The 24,467-nt window shown below is 37.3% G+C and overlaps 1 protein-coding gene across 26 annotated transcripts in view; it reads left to right on the plus strand.

The window, feature by feature from the left end:
• Positions 1-24,467, plus strand: part of STAU2 (staufen double-stranded RNA binding protein 2) — a 223,520-nt gene that overhangs the window by 94,330 nt on the left and 104,723 nt on the right. For 24 of the 26 annotated variants that reach the window (XM_074319223.1, XM_074319221.1, XM_074319237.1 and 21 more), the window contains one exon: positions 19,516-19,823. In XM_074319223.1, the coding sequence (XP_074175324.1) occupies positions 19,516-19,823 (308 nt within the window). Of the gene's footprint in view, positions 1-19,515; positions 21,189-24,467 lie in introns of those variants that run through there. The other 2 variants (XM_074319236.1, XM_074319235.1) reach the window with 1 other exon arrangement.

Here is a 24,467-nt window from a genome sequence, read left to right on the forward strand (position 1 = left end):
TTCAATGTGCCCTGTCAAGAGTTATGCATACCGATTTATAACGTTGAGGATCTTTAATTGTGTAACCTTTGTAAAATGATTAACCTTCCTTAAATAACATCTGAAAAGGTAGCATGTTACTTGATAAAAAACAGAATGTCGTCATAAAGTGGCTCTTCTTCATTGTTTTCTTTGTTACAACTCTACATTACTTCCCAAATTGCAGTTAATAAGATCAAATTTTTAGCCAGCCATTAGTTGGATAAAAAATGAAATTAACTTGGAATGATAGTGTACAAAAAAAGCTAAAAGAAAGGAATGTAGAATTGAAAGGGGAAAGAAGACAATTTTAACCTGGCATAGCTCGCCTTTAACTGTGCGTAAACACACAAAATAAGTCAGTGTACATGTGCATTTAATTTTTGAAGTGGAAGATATTATTGTTTTTTTCGTGGAAGATATATTTTTTAAAGATTACAGTCGTAAGAAACTGCTAGCAATTACAACTAAAAAATAGTTTAAATGGTTTTGCAAGTGATTGTGATTACATAGTCTGCTTCGTGACTTGATTGCCTGCAGATTTAAAATATGGACTTAATTTTTGCACGCTTCTCAGGCTTTCTTCATTGGCCTGAATTGCTGCAGAAGGTAGACTATTCTAAGTGTGTTTTTACCCTTTGAATCACTGTCATCATCGTGTTGAAGGGCAAGAGCACATAACTCTGTAATGTGAGGTTTGTGTTAAATTTAGCATGGGGCAATTTTATGCTTGGCATACACATAAAAAGCGAGATTTTTACAGATGAATGACTAACAACTTTTTTTTTTTTTTTTTTTTAAAGAGCATGCATTTTAAAGATCTACTGACGGCTCATGGAAAACTTCGTAAAATATTTAGATACAGTTCAGTTGGTATCTTTTTTCTTTCTTTTTTTTTTGTATTCACATTCCATGTTGCTTATTAATACAGAGTTTTACTTAAAGGTGAACTCCAGCTTAATTCAAAATTGGACTAAGCTCAAAGGTATTCATTGGTATGTGCCGTATCCACCCACTAAAAGATTATTTGGAGGCATTTTTCACATAAATATTTTTCCGTTAACCTTTTAAAAAGTTTTATTTAGCCCCTGTGAAATATGCTGACTCTCCTGGGTTCATTAGAGATGACCCAAGACAAATACTTTGGGGATGGGATAGAGTGCTTACTGACCTTTTCAATATTGTAGTTGACTTACCAAAATTTTTGTCACTTTCGTGTCTTATCTCTATATTATTAAACTCACTGCATCCTGAAAACAGGATACTAAAGCTTCCCAGTGACATGACATTAGGTAGATTATATGCTCGTTTCCCAGGTGCTGTGTACTGTGCGTAGAACCTCTGCATTTTTAGTTCTTTTTTTTTTGATGTGAGGCTTGTACATTTAAGACCATAGATTTATAGATTCTATAAGTGTTTGGGAGAGTTCCCTCCACGATTTCCTTTTGGGGCTCCCACAATAGAAACCACTTTGCAATGAGACAATTAAATAAGTTGGAGCCAGTGGCTTTGAATATAAAGCTGAGCGATCCAACTTAGTTATTTATTTAGAGATAAATACTGTGTTGGAAGTGTAAGCGTGTAAGCTGACTTGTAGCAGTCCATTTCAAAGGGACTGGCGGGCTACTTGTGCTCGTGCAGCCCACTCCCTGCAGGACTGAAGGTCTTTGAACAGAGCCTGGTGCCAGCAGGAGAGGCTGCTTATCTGGGGCGGTTGGGGCAACAAGGTATACACATCGCCACTGCTGTTACTCTGCCCTGCGGAAGCTGCAGGTGGAAAACCATGGTCTTCCTCCCCTCAGCCAAGGGAGAAAGATGCAGAAGTTCCAGTAAGATCCTCGCCCCCTTTCACATTGGTTGCTGTGTTGGACTGCTCAGTGGGGAGAAGCTTTAGCCCTTCTTATTCCTTTGGTCAGGGTCAAAGGGTTCTCTTTCCTTTTCTGTTTTCTTTTTTTAAGATTTTATTGGGGAAGGGGAACAGTGTGTTTTCCCAGGACCCATCAGCTCCAAGTCAAGTCGTTGTCCTTCAATCTAGTTGCAGGGGCGCAGCCCACCATCCCATGCAGGAGTCGAACCGGCAACCTTGCTGTTGAGAGCTGGCGCTCTAACCACCGGAGCCACCGGCCGCCCCAGGGTTCCCTTTTCTTGCCCATTGTGTCTAGGAAGGGGAGAGAAAGCAGGAAGCTTGCTTCTGTTTTAGTCAGACGAGTTGAGTTTGTAGTTAAAGGCTCATTCATTTAAGGAAAAGGAATCTGAAATTAGAAAGCGAAGTCTTTAATCAGATTAACACAGATAGCATATTTTTCTGAAATATTCTCAGGAAAGATTGAATGAATTTAAATTTTCATGATTTTAAAAACTTGCTTGACTCATATTTTTACCCCCAAAAGATTTCAGATACATGACTTTTTTTTTTAAATTAAATTTATTGGGATGACAATTGTTAGTAAAATTACATAGATTTCAGGTGTACAATTCTGTATTACATCATCTGTAAATCCCATTGTGTGCTCACCACCTAGAGTCAGTCTCCTTCCATCACCATATATTTGATCCCCCTTACCTTCATCTCCCACCCCCCACCCCCCATCAGATACATGTTTTATACATGCTTTTTTAAAAAAGGAAATAATATGAGCAATTTAAGGATACATTTATTGATCTCAGTGTGAGAGTGTTTTTTAAGCATAAGAGCAAAGGATGAAATCAAAGAAAAAGAGATGGATTTAGGTCCATAAAAACTAAAAACGAATTCAGGGACCAACATAACAAAATAAAAAGGCAAATGGCAAGCAGGAAGCATAAATTGTGGCATATATAGCAACTGGTTAAGTGTACACAAAGGACCTACATAGGTTAATTTTAAAAAAAAGTAAACGTCCCAATAGAAAAATGACCAAAGGACTTAAGGAGAGATTAAAAAAGAACCGACAGTAAGTAATGAAAACTTGTCCAGCAATCAGAAAAGTGCAAATTAAAAATACATGCTATGTAATTTCTGATCTGTAAAAATTTGTGAGGATTTAAAACCTATGATTCTGGCTGTTGGGGAAACAGGCAGTGATGCACCTCTGGCAGGACTGGCAGTTTGCTCTCCTCCTGCAGCAAGAATGTAAAATAAAGCGTAGGCCCGTTTTTCTAGAGCTTAACTAAAAGATTTGGGGAAATAGAAGGGAACACTTTTTTCATTAATAGACATATACTGGTTTATAATCAGGAAAAAAAAAGTGTGTTTAAAAAACAGATACACAAACTTTGGCTGGAATGGCACAATCTGGTTGCTTTTAAACAAAAATTATGTATTAAACACTCACTTCGGCGGCAGTTATCTATAACCTAGAGTATACCTGGGAACCTTTTATGACGTTTTCTCTTTAAACAAGAAGAGAAATGTGAAGTTTTCTAAAGGCTGAATGACATTTCAATTTCTGAAGTTCGTTCTGTAAGTCAGAAATGTGTGCTCTTCTCAGAACTCTGTGGGGATCGGAAAGCGTTTAAAACTAGTATTTTCTCAACTGGAATAGAGCATAGCAGTGACATGGGTGAAAGTCTCCCAGAGATTGAAAGTTGAAGTGTTAAGAAGTACTTCATTGATTTTTCTTTTTCAAAGAAACTGCAATAAGCGTGAGGAGAAAATAAGGGTAATTCTCATAATTATTCATCAGCTTGTCCGAAAAGACGGAGATCTGTAATTCCAGTATCGAGTATTAGAGTTTGCCAAGAAATGTTAAACTTGTTATCATTTTTAAGGAAAATATATAGGTAATACCTGATACATAATGTATTTAACACATATAAGCTGTGAAGCACGATAAAATAAGCACTCCTGAAGCCACCACTCAATTTAAATACTATATAGTTACCAATACTGACTCACCTGTGACCTCCTCCTTCCTATCCCTTGGCCGCCATGCCTCCCCCCAACAGAGGTAACCGCTCTCCCTGGCTTTCACACATGGTCACCCACCCTTTGTTTCTTATACTTTTATCAAACAAGTATGAGTCCTTTCAGTATTTGTTTCGTTTCATTTTGGTTTTTTCTTGTTTTAAACATCAGAAAAATGGCATTACACTGTGTGTTTTCTGGAACTCCCCCCACCCACTTAACATTGTGATTTAAGATTATTTTGCTACCTACTCGTATAGTAGTTCATCCATTATGTGACTATTGTATATTCGATTTATGTATTCTCCTATTGATAACACCTTTGGGATATTTGCAGGATGTTGTTACTACAAAAATAGTACTTTGAACATTTTGAACATGTCTCCTGGTGTACATGCCCAAGAGTTGCTGGGCGTGGAATTTATGAATTATGGGGTATGTGTAAGTTTAGATTTACAAGAGATACTGCTAGTTGGTTTGTGGTGGGAGAGCTGGAGAGCCCTTCGGAGTATCTAGTGCTCTGTACTGCTAGAAGCAGAAAATGTTTAAGTCACTGTTGTTCCATTGATCTCATTTTCGATGGTAAATTTAGTTGAAGTTTAGTTCCAATTCCATTATATCATTAATCTTCTTTTCTATTTTTACTTAGTTTTTTTGATGGATAAAAATAAAAAATGCAAAAAAGTGAAAAATTTCCCCCTACTTTTGTCCCCGTTAGGACACGTTCCATCCTGTCCCCCAAGCAAGTAACTTAAAGCTGGTTAGTTTCTTTTGTAGTATTTGTGTGTGTGTGTGTGTGTGTGTGTGTGTGTGTGTGTACTAGCAAATGCAGATTATGTTTATTATTTTATCCCCTAGCATTCCAGACACACTGTTGTACAGGTTTCTTCCTCTCCTAACTATATGTCCTGAAGATCCTTCTACGTTAATAAGTATAGAAGTTTATTATTGTTTAACCACTTTCCAACTGGTGGGCATTTCGATTGTTTACAGTATTTTTCTGTTATAACTAGTCCTACTGTGTAAAGCCTCACACATACATCCTTTTACCTGTGTGCTAGTATGTTTGTCGGATAGATTCCTCCCAATGGAATTACTGAGTCAAAGAATGTTGCACTTATAATTTTGGTAGACGTTGCCAGATTCTGCTCAGTGGAGACTTACCAGTCGCCTTTGTACAAGCAGCGTAGGTGAGACTGCCTGTTGCCCCCAAGCTTGTCCCACAGCGTGTGCTGACTTCTGGATCTGTGCCAGTCTGATGACTGCAGTACGGTAGTCAGTGTATTCAACCTATATGGCATTCAGTCCGCTGTGAATGAGGTTGAGTAGTTTTTGTACACTTATGAGCCATTTCTATACATTTTGTGTCAATGATATAGTGTATCAGTTGCTCATTTTCAAATTAGGTAGTTGGTCTTTTATTCTTATTTGACAAGACTGTGTATGTGTGTGTGCTTTATAATACTGCTTGATATTTATCTTGTTCTCTTTGTTTATGATGGAACTTTCTTCTAAAGTTTGGTGTTCTTTTTAATGTATTTGAATGATCTTTTCTTTTATAGTCTTTTGTTAGCATTTGTAATCTTAATAATGCCTTCCCCACTCTGAGATTACAAAAAAATTCTTTTACGTTATCTTCCAGAACTTTTATAGTTTTATTTTTCTGTCTTCAAATCTGTGATCCATCTGGTACTTACAGTGAAAGTATGGATCCAATTTTAATCCCCACCACATTGAGACTTGACTGTTATCAGATACTAAGATTCTGTATGTATTCGGTTTTATTCTGAACTTTCTGTTCTGTTCCTCTGACTATTCATGCACCAGCTTTAATCATTGCGTCTTTATTGAGTTTTATCATAAATACACTTAAAGTTCTGTTTGTTTAAAACAATTGTGAATGAAGAAGTGCTTGGTCTGTGATCTTTCTGGCCATATTACATGGAGTATAAGTAATTGAAAAGATGAAAAATCCCTTTGACAAGGGAAGTAAGACGAGCAAGGGTGGTCAAAGCATCCACTAAAAGAAGCAACAGGGGACTGGTGGTTGGAGGCAGTGGCAACAGACTCCCTAAAACTTCTGGGTGTAATGGATGTAGCACTTGTTCTTAATTGATTCAGAAAGTGTTTATGGACTGCATTTATAATTTTTGGTATTATTGGTGATTCCAATAAAGTTTTTTTAAGTTGAAACTGCTTCTTGAAAAGCCAGTTAATCTGTGAGATAAAAACATGGTTAACTACCACCTCCCCCCTGAAAAAAGGAGGGAAAACTTTTAAAAAATGGAACAAGTGTTATTTGGGGGAAAAAAAAAAAATCAGTCGTTTTTTTATTTAAAAAATAAATCATATGACACAGTACCTGACATTGTCCATGCAAAATATTTGAACAAAATTTAAAAAAACCCCACAAAAAACAGTATGTTCACTTTCCCCCATTGTTTTGGTGATCTTAGATGTCATCTAGACCCATGGTTCTCAGCTTGGTATTGCTGGACTCGATGGAATAATAGGTGTCATTGTTGGTATTTCAACAATCTAATAGAAATGATGCATTCATTCTTAGTAGATGTCTTTGCTCTGGTTAGAATTATATCTGAATTCATATCTCAAGCTGTTCTGAATCTCGGATTGGCAATCTTTGGTGAAAGGAACAGGAAGTTGCCCGCTACTGCGGAAGTGTGGTCTGTCTAAAAGACAGATCCTCGAAACATGAAGTGCGTAGAGGAAAAACAAGACATGAAGTCCTAAATGTGAGAAGTTGGAGAATGTCCAGCCTCTCCTTTTATAAACAGGAATAGAGGCTTGGGTGATTGTACACCTTGCCAGAGGACATTGAGTTAGTTAGGGGTATTGAAGACCGCAACTTGTGTCTTCTGCCTCCAGGGTCTGCATTTGCCACTAGACAACATATTTATTGCTAATAAATATATCACTTTGCTGATAATTAAGACAAAAATGAATAATGCTTTTAAAAAGAAATTCCATTAAAATTAAGTACATAGTTTCTGGAAAGAATGTTTTCTATATCGTGTACCAGAATCATTTTTTAAAAATGTTTCATAACATGGAAACTGTCCAAACTATTGTTTCAGATACCAGTTTTAATATTTGGGTGGATCATGTAAAAACAGTAAAATGGCTGAGAAAGCATGTGAAATGTTTGTTTTAACAATGGAAAAACCATCTGTATTACATGATTTTTCTTAAGATGTAAAAAAAAACTTTAGTAATAGTTCATTTTTAAAAACACTCAACAGGCTTTTTGGGTGATGTTATTCAACTCTATTGTTTTATTCCAAGCTTTCTGGTTTGTGTTAAGATGATTCACAGAAGGTTAGAGCTGAAAGAGATTTTCAAGTTCCTCTTGTCTAATTCGTTTTACAGATGAGGAAAGCAGGCTTAAGAGGCTCCATGCTGCTGCATCTCGAACTCAGATAGCCAGGCGTCAGTCTAGAACTCGGACTATTGTTCTTTTCTTTGTGACATTTTGTGCTCATACAAAACGTCAGGCTTTAAAAAAAAAAATTGCTATGTTTAAGAAAATATTTCCTTTTTTTAGAGAAGTTTTAGATTTATAACACAATTGAGAGGGAGCTACAGAGATTTCCCATCTCTCCCCTGTCCCTTCCCGTCCCCATAGATGCACAGCCTTTCCCATTGTCAGCATCACTCACCCAGATGGTATATTTTTTAAAAAGGATGACCCTACACTGACACATCCTAGTCACTCAAAGTCCATAGTTTACCTCAGGGTTCCCTCTTGGTGTTGGACGTTTAATAGGTTCAGACAAATGTATAATGACATACCCATCATGACTGTATTGTGTAGAATATTTTCACTGCCCTAAAAATCCTCTGGGCTCTGTCTATTCATCTCTCCCTCCCTCCCCTCACCCTTGACAACCGCAGGTCTTTTTATTGTCTCTGTAGTTTTGCCTTCCCCAGACTATTATGTAGTTGGAATTGTAGATGTGTAGCCTTTTATGATTGGCTTCTTTCACAGAGTCATATGCATTTAAAGTTCCTCCACGTCTTTTCATGGCTTGAGAGCTCATTTTTTTTTTTTAGCACTGAATAATTTTTCATTGTCTGACTGTGTCAAGAGTAGACATCCTGGCTCCCGATGTGGTCTCCACTGACACCCCGGGGTGGGGTAAAATCGCAGCGCCCCACCCGTTCTTCTCCAACACTGCCACAGCGGGGATGCTGGGAACCTCTTTACAGGTTCCTGAGGGCCCAGGGCCCCCTCTTGGCCTTCGGCGGCATGGGTAAGAGTGGGACAACAGTTCTTTCTGTGTGTTTGGCTAAACCAAAGTGGTTTCTGTCTGAGTTTTCTGTCTCACTAGACCTCCCCTTTCCTGGTCCTAAAAATTAAATTTGTTATTAATGTGAGACGTTTTTTAAAGTCGTTTAAGTACTTAATATTTATATGGTCCCAATCAGTTCATCTTTATTCATAATATTGTGGAATCCTTCGTAACCTTCTGAATAATATGTAGACTACTTTGTAATATGTTCTTATGTCAGAATTTATATCACATAAGGAGAATTAAAGGAAAGTGTTATGTGGGTTCTTTCATCCTAAAGTATGCTTTTCTGTTGTGTAAACCTAATACTTGAAGTTCCTTTCTCACAACAAGTAAAATTATGAAACCGGCCAAGCACATTGTTTTTATATCCCTTTCACAGGGTAGCTTCACAATAAGAATCTTTTAATAAAAACTGTAACTTCTCCTATCTCCATCTTGTCTGTTACCATGCTCCTCGAGGGAGACTGGCTCCTTGAGCCTAGAACATACGTCTGAGATGAAAAGAGTAAACACCTCATATTAAGCTCCGTAACTTGACAGTTCCTCTTCTCTGCTACGGTGGTAGAATATTTCAACAATCCATACGCACAGAACTCACATGTATAGATGCAAAGAAGAATGTGTGCTTGTTTGTTTTGCCAATTAAACGGTCGATGCGTGTGCTGACTCCAAAGCCAGGTGCCTGGTTCCAGCCCCACGCTTGCTGCTAATTTGCCACTAATTGGCTGCTACTTTGAGCAAGTGCCTCACGGCTTTCAGCTGTAAACTGGGGGTTACTCATAATCTCGACTAACTAGGATTTTGTGCGGATTACTGAGCTACTGCATGTGAAGCCTGCTATCTAGTTAGGACTATATGAGTTTGAGCTGTAATTATCACTGTTGGGGGAGCTCAGGGTGCTGGCAGAAGAAGAGTGGGGTGCAGTGTTGGGGCAGCTGTGTTAGACATTTCGGGATCTCTTCCTTCCTGCAGAGATGCTGGTCATTTGTGCCATATGGCAGGCCTCTGTATCATCCAGTTTTTGGTCTTTCTTAGGGAAATGGTCACTAATGGGTGTTTTCTGTGAAGAAAGATAACTAGTAAGAGTGATCTTTATTTTTACCAGCATTTTGGTCCCATTTAAATAAACTAATATTTGAACATGACTCATTATCTTCACAAGCTGCTCTCACTCTTCAATCTCACTGCCAACAGTTTTGTCTTACTCAGTGGAAATATTCACAGTTCTGTCTTTATTGAAAATGTTGAGCTTCAAAAGTACTTTTCTACACAGGCCAACTAAGTGAGACTGTTTTTTATTATTGAGATGCATGGTGTGAATTTATTCACCATTCCCAGGTTCTTATCCTGTGTCATTATGTACTTCTTATTACTCTCTTTTAAAGAAAAAATAATTCAACATTTGATTTGAAAACTCTGACTAGCCCCTTTCTTTACACTGTACCAAGCAAGTATACGTTTGTGTAGAACAAGCTTTCCGAAGGCATGTCCCAGTTCATTTAAAAAAAAAAAGAAAAAGATAAGAAATTTGCTGTTAGTATATTTCATTTTTTAAAGAAAATGTGTCATTTACCATTTTGTCCCCCTCCTCCCGACTGCACACCCGTGACACAGTCACAGCACCTTCTCTTTCAGCCGTGCCAGGTGCCATCATGGCCTCCTGCCAGGCCTCTGCCCTGAGGTGCTGCCTTTTGGGGGTCAGGCCTGGACTGAGTACCTCGCCCTCTGAGAACTGTGCTCACCAGAAGACTTGGATATATTGCCAAAAAGATTCTTGTCAGTAATTTTATTCATAAGCGTTCACCAAATTAATAACTCTTCACATACATCATGTTAAATGTAGCAAAAAAAAAGGACCAATAAAATGCAGAAATTAACAAAATCAGAGCTTTCATCCAACTCTAGGGCAAGATCAAGGTTAATTTTCACCAGTGATTTAAGTTATGCATTTTGAGCATGTTGAACTACATCATTTTGGTCATTTGTTTAATAAGGACTCTTCTTAAATGTAGCTGTTTCCTTTTTAATCCAGAACAGTTTTAATCTCGTGTATGAGATGACCAAATTTTCACTGCTTAAGAAAACTTTACCTTCCAAGGTGATTCTGCAACTCACCTTACAAAGAAACTTCTAACAAATTATTGAGCTGTTTCTTTGATTTCTTTTCATTGTATTGCTTTCAGCCAGCATTTTCCTTGTTTAGTTTAATTTTCAGAAGAGTTTCTTTCACATTTGCATTGTTGATTTTTGTCTCCATTGCAGTAGTGTATATTTAGCTTAAAAATTGGGCAGAACAAGGGGCCCACAGGCAGCAGCTGAAAGACCAAGTTGATAATGAGCTGTGTGGAAAAGGAGAGGTGGGTCCAGCATTTATGTTCTTCAGCCTCTGTAATCGTGCCATTCGTGAACATTAAAAGGCGAGGTCCTGCTAAGTCTGCTTCCCTTTTAAGAGACCTCAGTTCAAAATGTCCTCTACACCTCTCCCACTTAGAGCTGGAGCTCCAGGAAGACGCTAGGGAGGCTTTGTGTGTCAGAGGGTTCACATGCGCATTGGACAGAAGCACAGACCTAATGGGAAAAGCATGTAAAATGGGCACCATGACCTGGCAGTCCTCATTTTGTAAGATGTCACAGCCCCGGGCAAGTTTGGGCTTTAAAAATCCTGTGTGAACATCATATGTTTTAAAGAGATTTTGGTGAGGCCATCTCTGGAACAACCATGATGACCTCGGTCAACCCTGGAGCCACCCGGGCAAACGCCAGGCATGGAGTTTGCTTCCGAGATTGAACCTTGGTGCTTGGAGCTGGCTGGACATTGCATTTAATTTTCTACTTCTTCTTTTGGGAGGCAGTGGTTAACGCAGTGGTTAAGTATCCAGGCTCTAGAGACAGACTACCTGCAGTCAAATTCTAGTCTTGCTACTTACTATTCATATGACCTTGGCTGGCTTTGATGACTTCTGCGTGGTTCAGCCTTTTCACCGCTAATGTAAAGACATAAGAATCCCCATTTTATATGCTTTTGGTGGAGATTATGTGAGAGAATGCCTGCCAGGTGCTAGACCGGTGCCAGTGTTATATGAGCAGTGTAGCCGCGTACAGTGGTCTCAAGCAGACAGTAGCAAGATGGGAGTATTAAAACCAAAATCAGGGACAAAAGCTAGATGATGGAAGAGTGGGTTCAGGACACCTTCAGATAGAGGGCAAATGTACTAAGGAACAAGCCTGAGCCGGGGCGTTTCTTCAAAGTCCATGAGCAAAACTGAGGTCAGAGCCAATGGGAAAGTAGCACCGGCCTAAGGTGGTCTCATGAAAAAAAGTTTATCCTGTGCAGTAATCAAACACATGGAGATTCATATAACAGTGCAATGTTGTAGAGGGGCAGTAATAACTTAGGATGTTAAAACCTGTTTCGACAATTGTGGGAAAACAGGTTTACTCACATACTGCTCATAGACATATAAATTGGTATAGTTTTTTTCAGGGGAGCTAATTGACAAAATAAGCTAAACGTCATTAACCATGCATACCCTAAATTACTCTCTGATTGGACTTTTAGATCTTTACCCGACTGAAAGGCAACTTAAATGTACAACAGGAAGAGCCTAAATGAATTGAGACCATGCGTGCACTCTCTTACCAATATTCAAGTTGAAAATCATTCAGCAGTTGACTGATAAATCCACATGTGTCTTTGTACTCTCTCAGTGACTGTTGTATTAATTGAGCTCTGTAGAAAGGAATCTTCTTTATTCATGAAGGAAAGTCAACTCAGGCTTTACTATAGAAATAAGGGAGCCAGAACCCTGCATGAGTTCTTATGCTGTGATGTAATGCCTTCCTTTGGTGTTGAGAGAGCATGTTTGTTGCTTTATAATATTGCTATTGGCAAGCCCATTACTGCTGTATAATAATAATACTGAAGTAATGCTGTTTCTTGATTTCTTAAAATGAGTGTAGAATTTAGTCATAACATGTAAGTTATTTAAATAAGAATTGCGTATGGTATTTATGCAGCTAGTAAAAAATCAGAAATCAATAATGTGATATTTGACTTACCACATTGGCAAATATTTTTGTAACTTTCTTGAGATATAATTGAAGTATAATAAACTGTAGCTAATGTGTACAGTTGGATGAGTTTTGGCATCTGAACTGCATTTCTGACTCCAAATGGATGAGATTCCCGCTCCCCCCCAAACCAACCAGTCCTCCAACTCTCCAGACGCCAAGCGGGGGTCCTGCAATTCAGGTCAGTTCTGACACCACCCGGAGACTGCCCCATGGCAGATGGCAGTCACAAGTCTCACATGGCCACCTGTCCTCTAACCAGCCAGCAATAAATTCAGGGGGTCCTTACAGCTCTCTCAGGTGTGATGATTTGCTAGAACGGCTCCCAGAATGCAGGAAGATTCTGAACTTGCTCTCACTCGTTGTTATTAAGGACATGAAATGAACAGGAGATGAAGCAGTAAACAGGGTGGGTTCTAGCAAGATCAGGAACACAGATGCTTCTGTCCCTGGAATGGGAATGCACGAATCCTGGCACGTGGATGTGTTGGACACGCAGAAGCTCAGTACCCCCATCATTGAGGGTATTTTATGGAGGCCCCATTACATAGACATGATTGATTCAGGCTTTGGCCTTTGCGATTTAACTCAAATCTCCAGTGGCTGTCACCCACCCAGAGTTCAGGGGGTGGGGCTGAAAGTACCTTTTTTCCTATTTTGGTTTGGATATTATTATTTAAAAGCCTTTGCCACTTATCTACAGTACCAGCAGTGGCAAAGGCTTTTTAATAATACCCAATACCAAAAAAATAGAGGAAAAGGCACTTTCATATGTTAACATGGGAATGAGACATGGGTACAACTTTTTTGGAGTTGTCAGAAACCCTAAAATGCATGTTCTTTGGACTAGCAATTCTTCTAATTTAAGGAAATAAATTTTCGTGTGAACAAGGAGTTAATTACAAAAACGTTCATCACTGTGTTTATAATTGCACAAAATTGGAGACAGAGTAGATGTCCAGCAGTACAGCATTGTTTAAGGAAGCGATTCATGTAATGAAATATTATATTTTTAAAACCAGTACTAGAAGTATATTGTTTTGTAAACACAACAGGCTCATAGGGAATTCCTATGTCCTAACATACTATTTCAAGGTAGCGAAAAAGTTTCATAGAAAAAAAAAAAAGACTAAAATCCTATCTTCAAAGCAAAATGCGAAGTAGTTTGCTCTGGCTAGTGAGATTTATCTGTATTTTTTGTAATGCATATGTTTTCTTTAAAAATTTTTTTATTGAAACTTCTTCCTAATTATAAAACTAACACAAAGGCATAAAGTCAATCCATAAAATAGGATTGATATATGCTAGTTTAAGCTATAGAAACTACTTTAAAAGAACAGCAGCTCTTTTATGTTTTAATGTCATCAGGATAAAGTCCCCTGGAGTTTGGCCCCTGCCTACCTCCACTTTCACCTTTGCACTTACCTACTCCCTCCCCATGCTCCAGTGGTAAGGAACTGCCTGAGGTTTCCTGGAATACACTCTGCTGGTCCCTGCTGTTTCTCATGCCAGCATCTGCCTTCAGTTCTCTTCTTTCCTGGCTGAATTCTCCGCATCCCTTGAAATTTGCTGTCAGTGTTATCTCCAAGAATGGGTCCAGAGAGCTCCTTTCCTGAGCTCTCTGGACCTGTCTCTACTGAGGCACCAACCACACTATGTTGTCCCTTTTCATTTTCATCTCCCGGTAGACTGCATGACTTTAGGTCAGTACAGTGCCTGGAACCTAGTAGTAGGACTCTGTGTGTGTGTGTGTGTATGTGTGTGTGTGTCTGCGCGCGTGCGCGCGCCTGCATGTGCACGCGTGATTTAATTTGCATATTTCCCATATTTATTGATCATGGAATCCTTTGGGGACTGTGTTATATGATACATTTTGGAAAATGGACACTCGGGGGTTAGCAGCAACGAAACCTGCTAGCAATTGTTACAGTTGCCCGGACAAGAAACATTGAGGTGTTGTCCACTTCAGATCGGAAGAAAGACACACACACACACACACACACACACACACACAGAAAGTAAAGGCATGGACAAGGCTATTTCATGCAAACGGAATTGAAAGAAAAAAAGCTGGGGTAGCAATACTTATATCAGACAAAATAGACTTTAAAACAAAGGCTAGAACAAGGGACAAAGAAGGACATTTCATAATGATAAACAGATCAATCCAAAAAGATGTCTTGTAAACATCTACACACCCAAGATAGGAGCACCTAAACGTATAAAGCAAATATTGACGGACATAAAGGGAGAAATTGACAGTAATACAATAATAGTAGAGACTTTAACACCTCATTGACATGAATGGACAGATCTTCCAGGTAGAAAATTAATAAGGAAACAGCGGCCTTAAATGACACATTAGATTAGATGGATTTAATTGATATTTTTAGAACATATCACCCCCAATCAGCAGACTATATTTTTTTCAAGCGCACATGGAACATTTTTCAGGATAGACCATATGTTAGGCCCCAAAACAAGTCTCAATAAATTCAAGATTGAAATCATAGCAAGTATCTCTGATGACAGTGGTACAAAAATAGAAATCAATTACAAGAAGAAAACTGAAAAATTCACGAACACATGGAGGTTAAATAACATGCTACTAAACACTGAATGGGTTAACAATGAGATCAAGGAAGAAATCAAAAGATATCTTGAGACAAATGAAAATGAAAACACAACCACCCAAAATCTATGGACACAGCCAAAGCAGTCTAAAAGGGAAATTCAAAGCGATACAGGCCTATCTCAGAAACAAGAAAAATCTCAAATAATCTAACCTTACACCTAAAGGAACAAGAAAAAGAACAAAGCCCAAAGTGAGTAGATGGAAGGAAATAATGAACATCAGAGCAGAAATAGAGTCTGAAAAAAACAATACAACAGATGAATGAAACCAAGAGCTGGCTCTTTGAAAAGATAAGCAGAATTGATAAACTTCTAATGAGACGCATCAAGAAAAAAAGACAAAGGACCCAAATAATTAAAATTAGAAAGGAAAGGGAGAAGTGACAACTGACCCCACAGAAATGCAAAGGATTATAAGAAAATACTATGAAGAATTATATGCCAACAAATTGGTCTACCTGGAAGAAATGGATAAATTCCTAGAATCATACAGTCCTCTAAGACTGACTCAAGAAGAAACAAAATCTGAATGGACCGAATAACTACTGGCAAAAATCTAATCAGTAATCAAAAAACACTCAACAAACAAAAGTCCTGGACCAGATGGCTTCACAGCTGAATTTTACCAAACATTCAAAGAAGAATTAACACCTATTCTTGTCAAGCTATTCCAAAAAATTGAAGAGGTGAAGCTCCCAAACTCACTCTTTTGAGGCCAACATTACCCTGATTCTAAAACCAGACAAAGACATTACAGAAAAATAAAATTACAACCCAATATCCCTGATGAACATAGATGCAAATATCCTCAACAAAACGTTACCAAACTGAATTCAGCAATACATTAAAAAGATTGTACACCATGATCAAATGGGATTTATTCCTGGGATGCAAAGTTGATTCACTATCCACAAATCAATTGACACGATACACTATACAAACAAAATAAAGGATAAAAATCATATGATCATATCAATAGATGCAGAAAAAGTATTGGACAAAATCCATCATCCATTTATGATAAAAACTCTCAGTAAAGTGGGAATAGAGGGAATATACTTCAACATAATACAGGGCATATATGACAAACCCACAGCTAACATTATATTCAACAGTGAAAATCTAAAAGTTTTCCTGAAGATCGGGAACAGGACAAGGACGTCCACTTTTACCACTTTATCCAACATAGTATTAGAAGTTCTAACCATAGCAGTCAGGCAAGAAAAAAAGAAATAAAAGGCATCCAAATTGGAATGGAAGAAGTAAAAGTGTCATTATTTGCTAACGACTCCACCAAAAACCTATTAGAACTGATAAATTAATTCAGTAAAGTAGCAGGATACAAGATTAATATTCAGAAATTGGTTGCATTTTCATACACCAATAACAAACTATCAGAAAGAAATTAAAACAGTCCCATTTACAGTTGCAGCCAAAAGAATAAAACACCTAGGTATAAATTTAACCAAGGAAGTAAAGGACCTCTACTTGGAAAACTACAAGACATTGAAGACGATACAAATAAATGAAAGGATTTATGTGCTCATGGATAGGAAGAATTAACATCATTAGAATGTGCATACCACCCAAAGCAATCTACAGATTCAGTGCAATCCCTATCAAAATACCAATGGCAATTTTGACAGAACTAGAACAAATAATCTTAAAATTTATTAATATATGGAACCACAAAAGACCTTGAATAGCCAAAGCAGTCTTGAGAAAGAAGAACAAAGTTGGAGATATAATGCTACCTGATGTCAAACTATATACTACAAGGCTATAGTAATCAAAACAGCATGGTTCTGGCATAAAAGCAGACACATAGAACAATGGAACAGAATAGAGAGCCCAGAAATAAACCACGTCTATATGGCCAATTAATCTATGACAAAGGAGGCAAGAATATGCAATGGGGTAAAGACAGTCTCTTCAATAAATGTTATTGGGAAACTGGACAGACACATGCAAAAGAGTAAAACTAGACCACTTTCTTACCCCATATACAAAAATAAACTCAGCATGGATTAAAGACTTAAATGTAAGACCCAAAATTATAAGGCTCTTGGAAGAAAGCTTAGGCAGTAAACTCTTTGACATTGCCCTTAGTAATATTATTTTGGATATGTCTCCTTGGGCAAGGAAACAAAAGAAAAAAATAAACAAATGGGACAATATCAAACAAGAGGTTTTGCATGGTGGAGGAAACCATCAACAAAATGAAAAAACTTACTGAATGGAGAAGATACTCGCCAATGATACATCTGATAAGGGATTAATATCTAAAGCATATAAGGAACTCATACAACTTAACACCAAAAACCAATCCGATTAAAAAATGGGCAAAGGGGCTGAATAGACAGTTTTCCAAAGAGGACAGACATAAGCATGGCCAATAGACATATGAAAAGATGCTCAAAATCACTAATCATCAGGAAAATGCAAATTAAAACCACAGTGAGATACCACCTCACACCTGTCAGAATGGCCACCAGCAATAAACCAACAAACAACAGTGTTTGCGAGGCTGTGGAGAAAAGCGGACCCACATGCACTGTAGGTGGGATTGCAAATTGGTGCAGCCATTGTGGAAAACATGGAGATTCCTCAAAAAATTAAAAATAGAACTACCATGTGACCCAGCAATTTCACTTATTGGTACTTATCCAAAGAAATTCAGAACACTAATGTTAAAAAGACATATGCACCCCTATGTCCATTGCAGTGCTATTTACGATAGTCAAGGTATGGGAGCAACCTAGTGCCCATCGGTAAGACGATTGGATAAAGAAATAGTAGTTCGTATATACAAAGGAATATTACTCAGCCATAAAAAGAATGAAATCTTGCCATTTGCGACAACATGGATAGAACTAGAGAGTATTATGCTAAGCGAAATAAGTCAGAGAAAGTCAAATACCATGATTTCACTTACATGTGGAATCTATGAAACAAAATAAATGAACAAATAAACTCATGGATAGAGAACGTTTTGATGGTTGCAAGATGGGAGGGGCATTAGGGGATGGGTGAAAAATAGGAAGGAATTGAGAAGTACAAATTGCCAGTTTTAGAAATAGTTATGAGGATATAAAGTACAACATAGGGATTATAGCTAATAATGTTGTAATACTGTGTATGGTGTCACATGAGTACCAGACTTATTGGGGTGATCACTTCCAAGTTATATAAAGGTCTAATCAGTGTTGTACACCTGAAACTAATACTGTGTGTCAACTGTAATTAAGCAATTAAAATATATTTTAAAAAACAACATTGAGGTCTTGAATCAGAATTTAATGGCAGAAGAAACTGAAACTAATAATAATAAAAAAAGAATGTAATGGCAGTGGAGGGCAGGGAAGAGCAAGGGAGTTAAGTTGTGTCTCTCAGATCACATTCTCCAAAAGTGGTAATTTATCAATAATTTTAAAAGATATGACTTGTGAATTGTTACTATCTGATCAAAGATATTAGAATAAGCAACGAGAAATGTGGTTTCAAATATCTCTGAGACAAATGGTAGTCAAAGAAATTGCTTCTCATATAGAGGGTGCCAAAAAAATGTGTACACATTTTAAGAAAGGAAAACTGTATTAAAATTGTAGTACTCAATATATACCGATAACAAAAGATGAATACAAGTCACGTTTAACTTCTGCAATGACAAGAGGTGCTCAGAGTGGTTCCCATCAGCGTCCAGACACTTCTGATGACAGCGAACTACTGCTGGAGCAACATTGACCAAAGTGTCCACTTGTAGACATTTTTCTGACACCCCCGGTATATTTACAACCCCACCAACTGATAGCACTGCCCCAGGCTCACTCCTCTTGATACCAGGACCTGTCCATGGCCTGGCTCGAACTGTGATGCACTTGATAATGAAGGGACAAACTCTGGACTGGACATGGTAACTACATGTTTGTGGGTAAATCAAAGATGGTTGCCAGGAGTCTACATTGGGCAACTGAGCAGATAGATGGTGGTGCCATAATGAGATAAGCAAGATAGGTGATAGTGCTAGTTTGAGGAAGAGGATCCTCTGTCACTTTTTGATGTCATCGTAAGTTAGAGTTGTCTGTGGACATTATCACGAGGAGGAGAGCACCAGTAGGCCATTGGGTATATAGTGTGTAGCTCAGATGATTTCGACCGATCCAGCCTTATTTTGCTGGCTGTGTCTCAGTTGCTACGCGTGTTAGGGGTTTCCTGTCTCTTTTGTGTGCTCATATGATACTAAATTGCAGGGTGAATACACCACACATTCCTAATCTGATTCCCCATTGCATTTCCACACGTCAGTTACCCTTCCCCCTCCACAGGTTCCCTACCATATGTAAGTTCCACTGAAAGCACTTTTGTGGATGTTTTTTAAACTTCTGATTTTAGGGATATTGAAACATACATTATTTACCTCTAAACGGAGACTCCAATTGCCTCTGCAAGTACGTGGAAGATGCTGGATGGACAATGTTTCTCATTGCTTTGTTACCATTCCAAGGGATCACTGAGTTAATCATTAATGCTATAGTATATTTCTATTTCAATTATTTTAAGAGTAATAACAGTGTTCATTCATTTTATTTATAGCTCCGAAAGGAATTCTTCATTTGTCTCCTGATGTTTATCAAGAGATGGAAGCCAGCCGCCACAAAGTAATCTCTGGCACTACCCTAGGCTATTTGTCACCCAAAGATATGAACCAACCCTCCAGCTCTTTCTTCAGTATATCTCCCACATCGAATAGCTCAGCTACAATTGCCAGGGAACTCCTCATGAATGGAACGTCTCCTACAGCTGAAGCCATAGGTTTAAAAGGAAGTTCTCCTACTCCCCCTTGTTCTCCAGTACAACCTTCAAAACAGCTGGAATATTTAGCAAGGATTCAAGGCTTCCAGGTATGAATTAAAAGCAAAAACAAAGACAAGAAAACAAAATACTTCATTAGCCCCCAATCCTTCATCTCTATCCATCAGAAAGCTCATTCTTGCCTGCTAATGTGACCCATATGCCACTTACCTTGTAAATTACTAGGCACACACAGGACAGAAAACACAGAGTCATATGCAAAGGCCTCATTTTCTTTTATTTTCATTCTATCCAGTAATTCTTTTGCTACCTGGCCCTGCTCCATTTTCCTTTCTCCACTTCCTCCTTTTTCTTTTCTTTTTAACATTTTTCATTCCCCGTTCTGCATTCTGGCTGGTTTTGATTGGGTATTATGTATCTCCCCACTCTGTCTTCCACAAACAAAAACTCAGCCTTGATACATTTGGTATTAGTATTGACCACTAAGTAGTTCTCCCTCCTTTTACAGTAAGGTTGAGTTTTTCTACTGATGGTTTTACTTTCATGTGGCTTGGAATTGTATTGCTGGTAATGATTCAGGTATACCATTAAGGTATAACATCCTAGAAGTCCTTTATCTTAGGAATTAATTAAACATGATACTAAAACAATAATGAAATGCTTCCCCGTTGTTTGAGGCATAACAACATGTATTTGTTTTCCTGGATCATATTTTGAACCAGCTAGGGTAGCATCTGCCTCTGGTGGTACCAATAATTCGATTTCAGTGGGCAGTCTAAACTGGCTTACAGTTCCACCTAACTTGTGTGTGTATGAATTTGGGGATGGAAACTTTTTTCCTATTTATTCTTTGTTGCATTTTGGAAAAACAAAACAAAAATACCACCCCAACCATTCTTTATGGATAGAACTTTTCAAAGAATCGTTAACTCTAGGAAGTGGAAATGCCTGTGTTCTGATTTCGTAGTTGCCTTGAAAATCATGCACTGAGCTGTAACCGCTAACTTGCGTAGAGAGACAAGCGTGCTTGTTGTGTGGGAGTGTTTTCCTCCCTCAGATTTCACTGTTTTCATCCCCTTTTTCATCTCAGTCTTATTCCTTAAGACCCAAAACTGTAATTTCCTCTAGAAATGCTCTAGGAGATCTGTATTGTGTAGGATAATCATGTATTTATAAACATTTTACAAATTTAGATACAAAATAAGAAAGAAGATTATGTGTTTGTGGGGTGGGGGGGATTTTGCATGATTTTTTTCTTCTTCACAGAACACGGATTCTTTCAGATATATTGCCAGGTAGTCATTCGTGTTTTTAATTAGACTTTAATATGAAATTAAAGAAACTGTTACCAATTATTGGCTCTGTCATCTGAATTTTTAAACACTTAAAGTTAAAATTTTAGAATTTCATTTTGTTGTTTAAGACTGACAATAAATCACTGTTCAAAATAAAAAGATCTCGATTCATACAATTAAAGTACTGGAAAAAAACCTAATTTTTAGGTCTATCTATAATCTGAACTAGAAATAAACTGGGATGAAAAGAAATTCACTGCTTATTTACAAATCTAGTCATATAGAAACATCTGAAAGTGACACTGCGTTTTTATAGAAACAGCACACATTGCATTAAAGCTCTGAATTTTTTTTTTTTTTTTTTTTTTTTTGTTGCTTGGAGATGTTATTATGGTAGATGTAATTTTGCTGCCAGAAGAACTACTTAATTTTCTTTATTTGTATTTATTTGTTAATTCTTGTCGCTCACAGCAGTTATAATTTTAACGTACCTTTAGTCAAAATGTAGTCTGTTTTCCCCATTATTGGGCTGACTGCTTAGACCTTTTTTTAGCTTGTGCGGAGATAATATACATTATTTATGGGCAAGTTAAGCATTTCCAAATTCGTGTACTGTGATTTTCACATACTAATGGACATAAACAGGTGGTCTTAAAACATTACTGTGCTTCTTTGGTCGAATGAGCTTGATATTTATATGAAATATTGTCTCGGACGGATTGCCATCGGCAGCTGAGCAGCAGACAGAATCTGTAGGAAATGCCTTAGTGTCAGGTGCATGATACATCTGCATAACGTCACAGTAGAAGGTTCTTTGTGGGTAAGAGTTTTAAAGCCTGTTTCTCTATGGGTAACTTTCTCAGGTATATTTACCTGGTAGAAAAACACAGACTGTTTCTATTTCTTAAATGTTTTAATTGGACTGTAGTTTAGAATATAGGGCCAGGTTTTTATGAATCATATGCTATTCTGTTATTTTTATTTCTGGAATTTAAAAACAATGACTTCTTTTTCTGTGTTCCTAGGTTAGTACTTTTTATTTTGTTCTTGTGCACTGAATAGATGTTATTGCTTATTGAATACTGTATAAACCCTTCCTTGGCCCTCTTGGCCATTGCAATCTGATTTAAGCTTACCAGAGCCATTGTATGTGACAGCTGTATTGTATTACGAAGTAAAATTATATTAGTGTACTGAAAACTTAAGTTGTTTTAACTTTTAATATTTTTCATTACCCAATCTTTAATTAAAATTTATAAATTACAGAAAGCGTACTTGCTCACCAGAATGTAGGTATTAAACTCCCATTCTTTTGCTTAAATCTATGAAATAATTTAAATTATTATACCATTAAAGTTATTAATAAAGCTGACTTCACAGAGCGGAATATGACTGAACATTTACACATTCTTGATAATTCTTTTATCCTTGCTTGGGCTCACCTAAAGTTTTATCACATTTCAGAAGCAAGCTTTTGGATCTCTCTCATAAGTGAATATGTGTTTCTTTGAAGTTTTATTGAGTACATTTTAATTATCCTCTTTTAAAACCTGAATATTCTTAATGATTGCTTTACCATTTTTTAGCAAATGTGGTTTTATGTTAATAGTTATCTGAATGTCAGACTTTATGTTTCAGTCAGTAAGCTTCTATTATTTCTATGCATTTCATAAAAACTCACTTGAAATTACAGTCATACCATAGTGTTTCAGGGCTTTTGGTTGTGTGTCTTGATACTCTAATCATAATGCCAAAATGTTTCAAAATCATTCAGCTTTTTGGAGAAAATTATTTTGGGAGAGACATTTGAGCTGAAGTAGGAGACTTTTTTGTTATAATTTACATTATTCAGTTTTTACTGCATCTGTAATATGATTTTCCATACTAATTATATTAGAAATCTCTGTATAATTAAATATAAGCAGTTTCTTTGTTTCAATGAGTCATTAGAAAAATGATTAGATTGGAAGTGGAAATGAATTACAGTTGTCCCTCGGTATCCCCGGGGGATTGGTTCCAGGACCCTCGTGGATACCAAGATCTATGGATGGTCAAGTCCCTTGTATAAAATGGTGGTATTTGCCTATCACCTACGCACATCCTCCTGTGTACTTTGAATCATTTCTAGACAGAATATTGTAATACCTGATACAATGTAAATGCTATATAAATAATTATACTGTGTTGTTTAGGGACTAATGACAAGATAAAACAGTCTGTACATGTTCAGTACAGATGCCACCATCGTAGGCCTGACCACATAGTACCCGTCAGCAACAATGTAACATTTCCCCCCCCCCAAAAATATTTTCCATCCCTGGTTGTTTGGAACCGCCAACACGGAATCCACGGATATGGAGGGCTGAATGTGTTTTAGTAAATTATCCTTTCTAGATTGATTTAATTTCAGTTTGCTGTTCTGTGCCCCTTCTAGCGATCATCATCCTTTGAGCAGTGTTGATTTTGAAACCTTCAGAGCAAAATATGATAAGCTAAGTTTGTTTTACTGACATAAAGAATATAAAAAGCACCATGTTGGTATCTTCGTTAAGCCACGATTAGTTTATTTTACTTATTTAAGGCGCGTTTTAGAGGAGCTTTTCATTATGGAGAATTGTAAATGTTGGCCCCAGTTCCAGCAAGATGAGAATGCCAGTAGGAGGCTTTGAACCATCTCCTTAAAAACTTTATTTTCAAATACAAATTCAAACTTAGTGTCAACTGTTACATCTCCTTTTGTGAAGTTTAATATGTTGTAGCAGTCTTCTTTTGTAGTTACAGGCTCCTTTTAAGTATTTATTTTTAATATATGATGCGTAACATATTTTAATGATATGACCTTAGTAGAGATTATATTAAGATAGGGGGCGGAGGGGGCTGTTTAATCTGCAAATCAGCCTTTTTTCTTTCACTTTTTTCTTATCTTCCTATACCTCACTTTTTGTAATCCATGTATTTATCATCAAATTGGCTATTTGCAGCGCTTTTTTTTTTTTTTTTGAAGAATTAGGGATTCATTTTTTTTTTTCAGACCAGGATAAGTAAAACTTTGTAGATTTCTAATAGGAGCATGTGAAGAAAGAAATGTGCATATACATGTATACTCCCCACTTAGAAAAGTTTTTTTCCCCCATTTTTAATTTGTCCTTGAAACTTAACTTGCCATATCACTTCTGAGCCCAAATTTTCCCTGCTTTTTTATATAAATGGTTGCATAAAGTGGTAAGAAATTACTCAAAGTGCAATGAGTACAACACATTTGTAGGTTTGGCATGGAGTCAACAGATTCTGCTTGATTTGCAGTCACTCCATAAACATCCCTCTTGGGTTTGGCCTCTTCTACTTTCCAAAGACCTTGGAGAGTTTGGGTGATTGAAAGTTTGTTCTTCCTATAGTGACCCTAAAACTCATGTTTGTTATTCAAATGGGCAGCCCAAG

Source organism: Rhinolophus sinicus, linkage group LG14, assembly GCF_036562045.2.
Source record: "Rhinolophus sinicus isolate RSC01 linkage group LG14, ASM3656204v1, whole genome shotgun sequence".
In the NCBI taxonomy this organism is placed as follows: domain Eukaryota; kingdom Metazoa; phylum Chordata; class Mammalia; order Chiroptera; family Rhinolophidae; genus Rhinolophus; species Rhinolophus sinicus.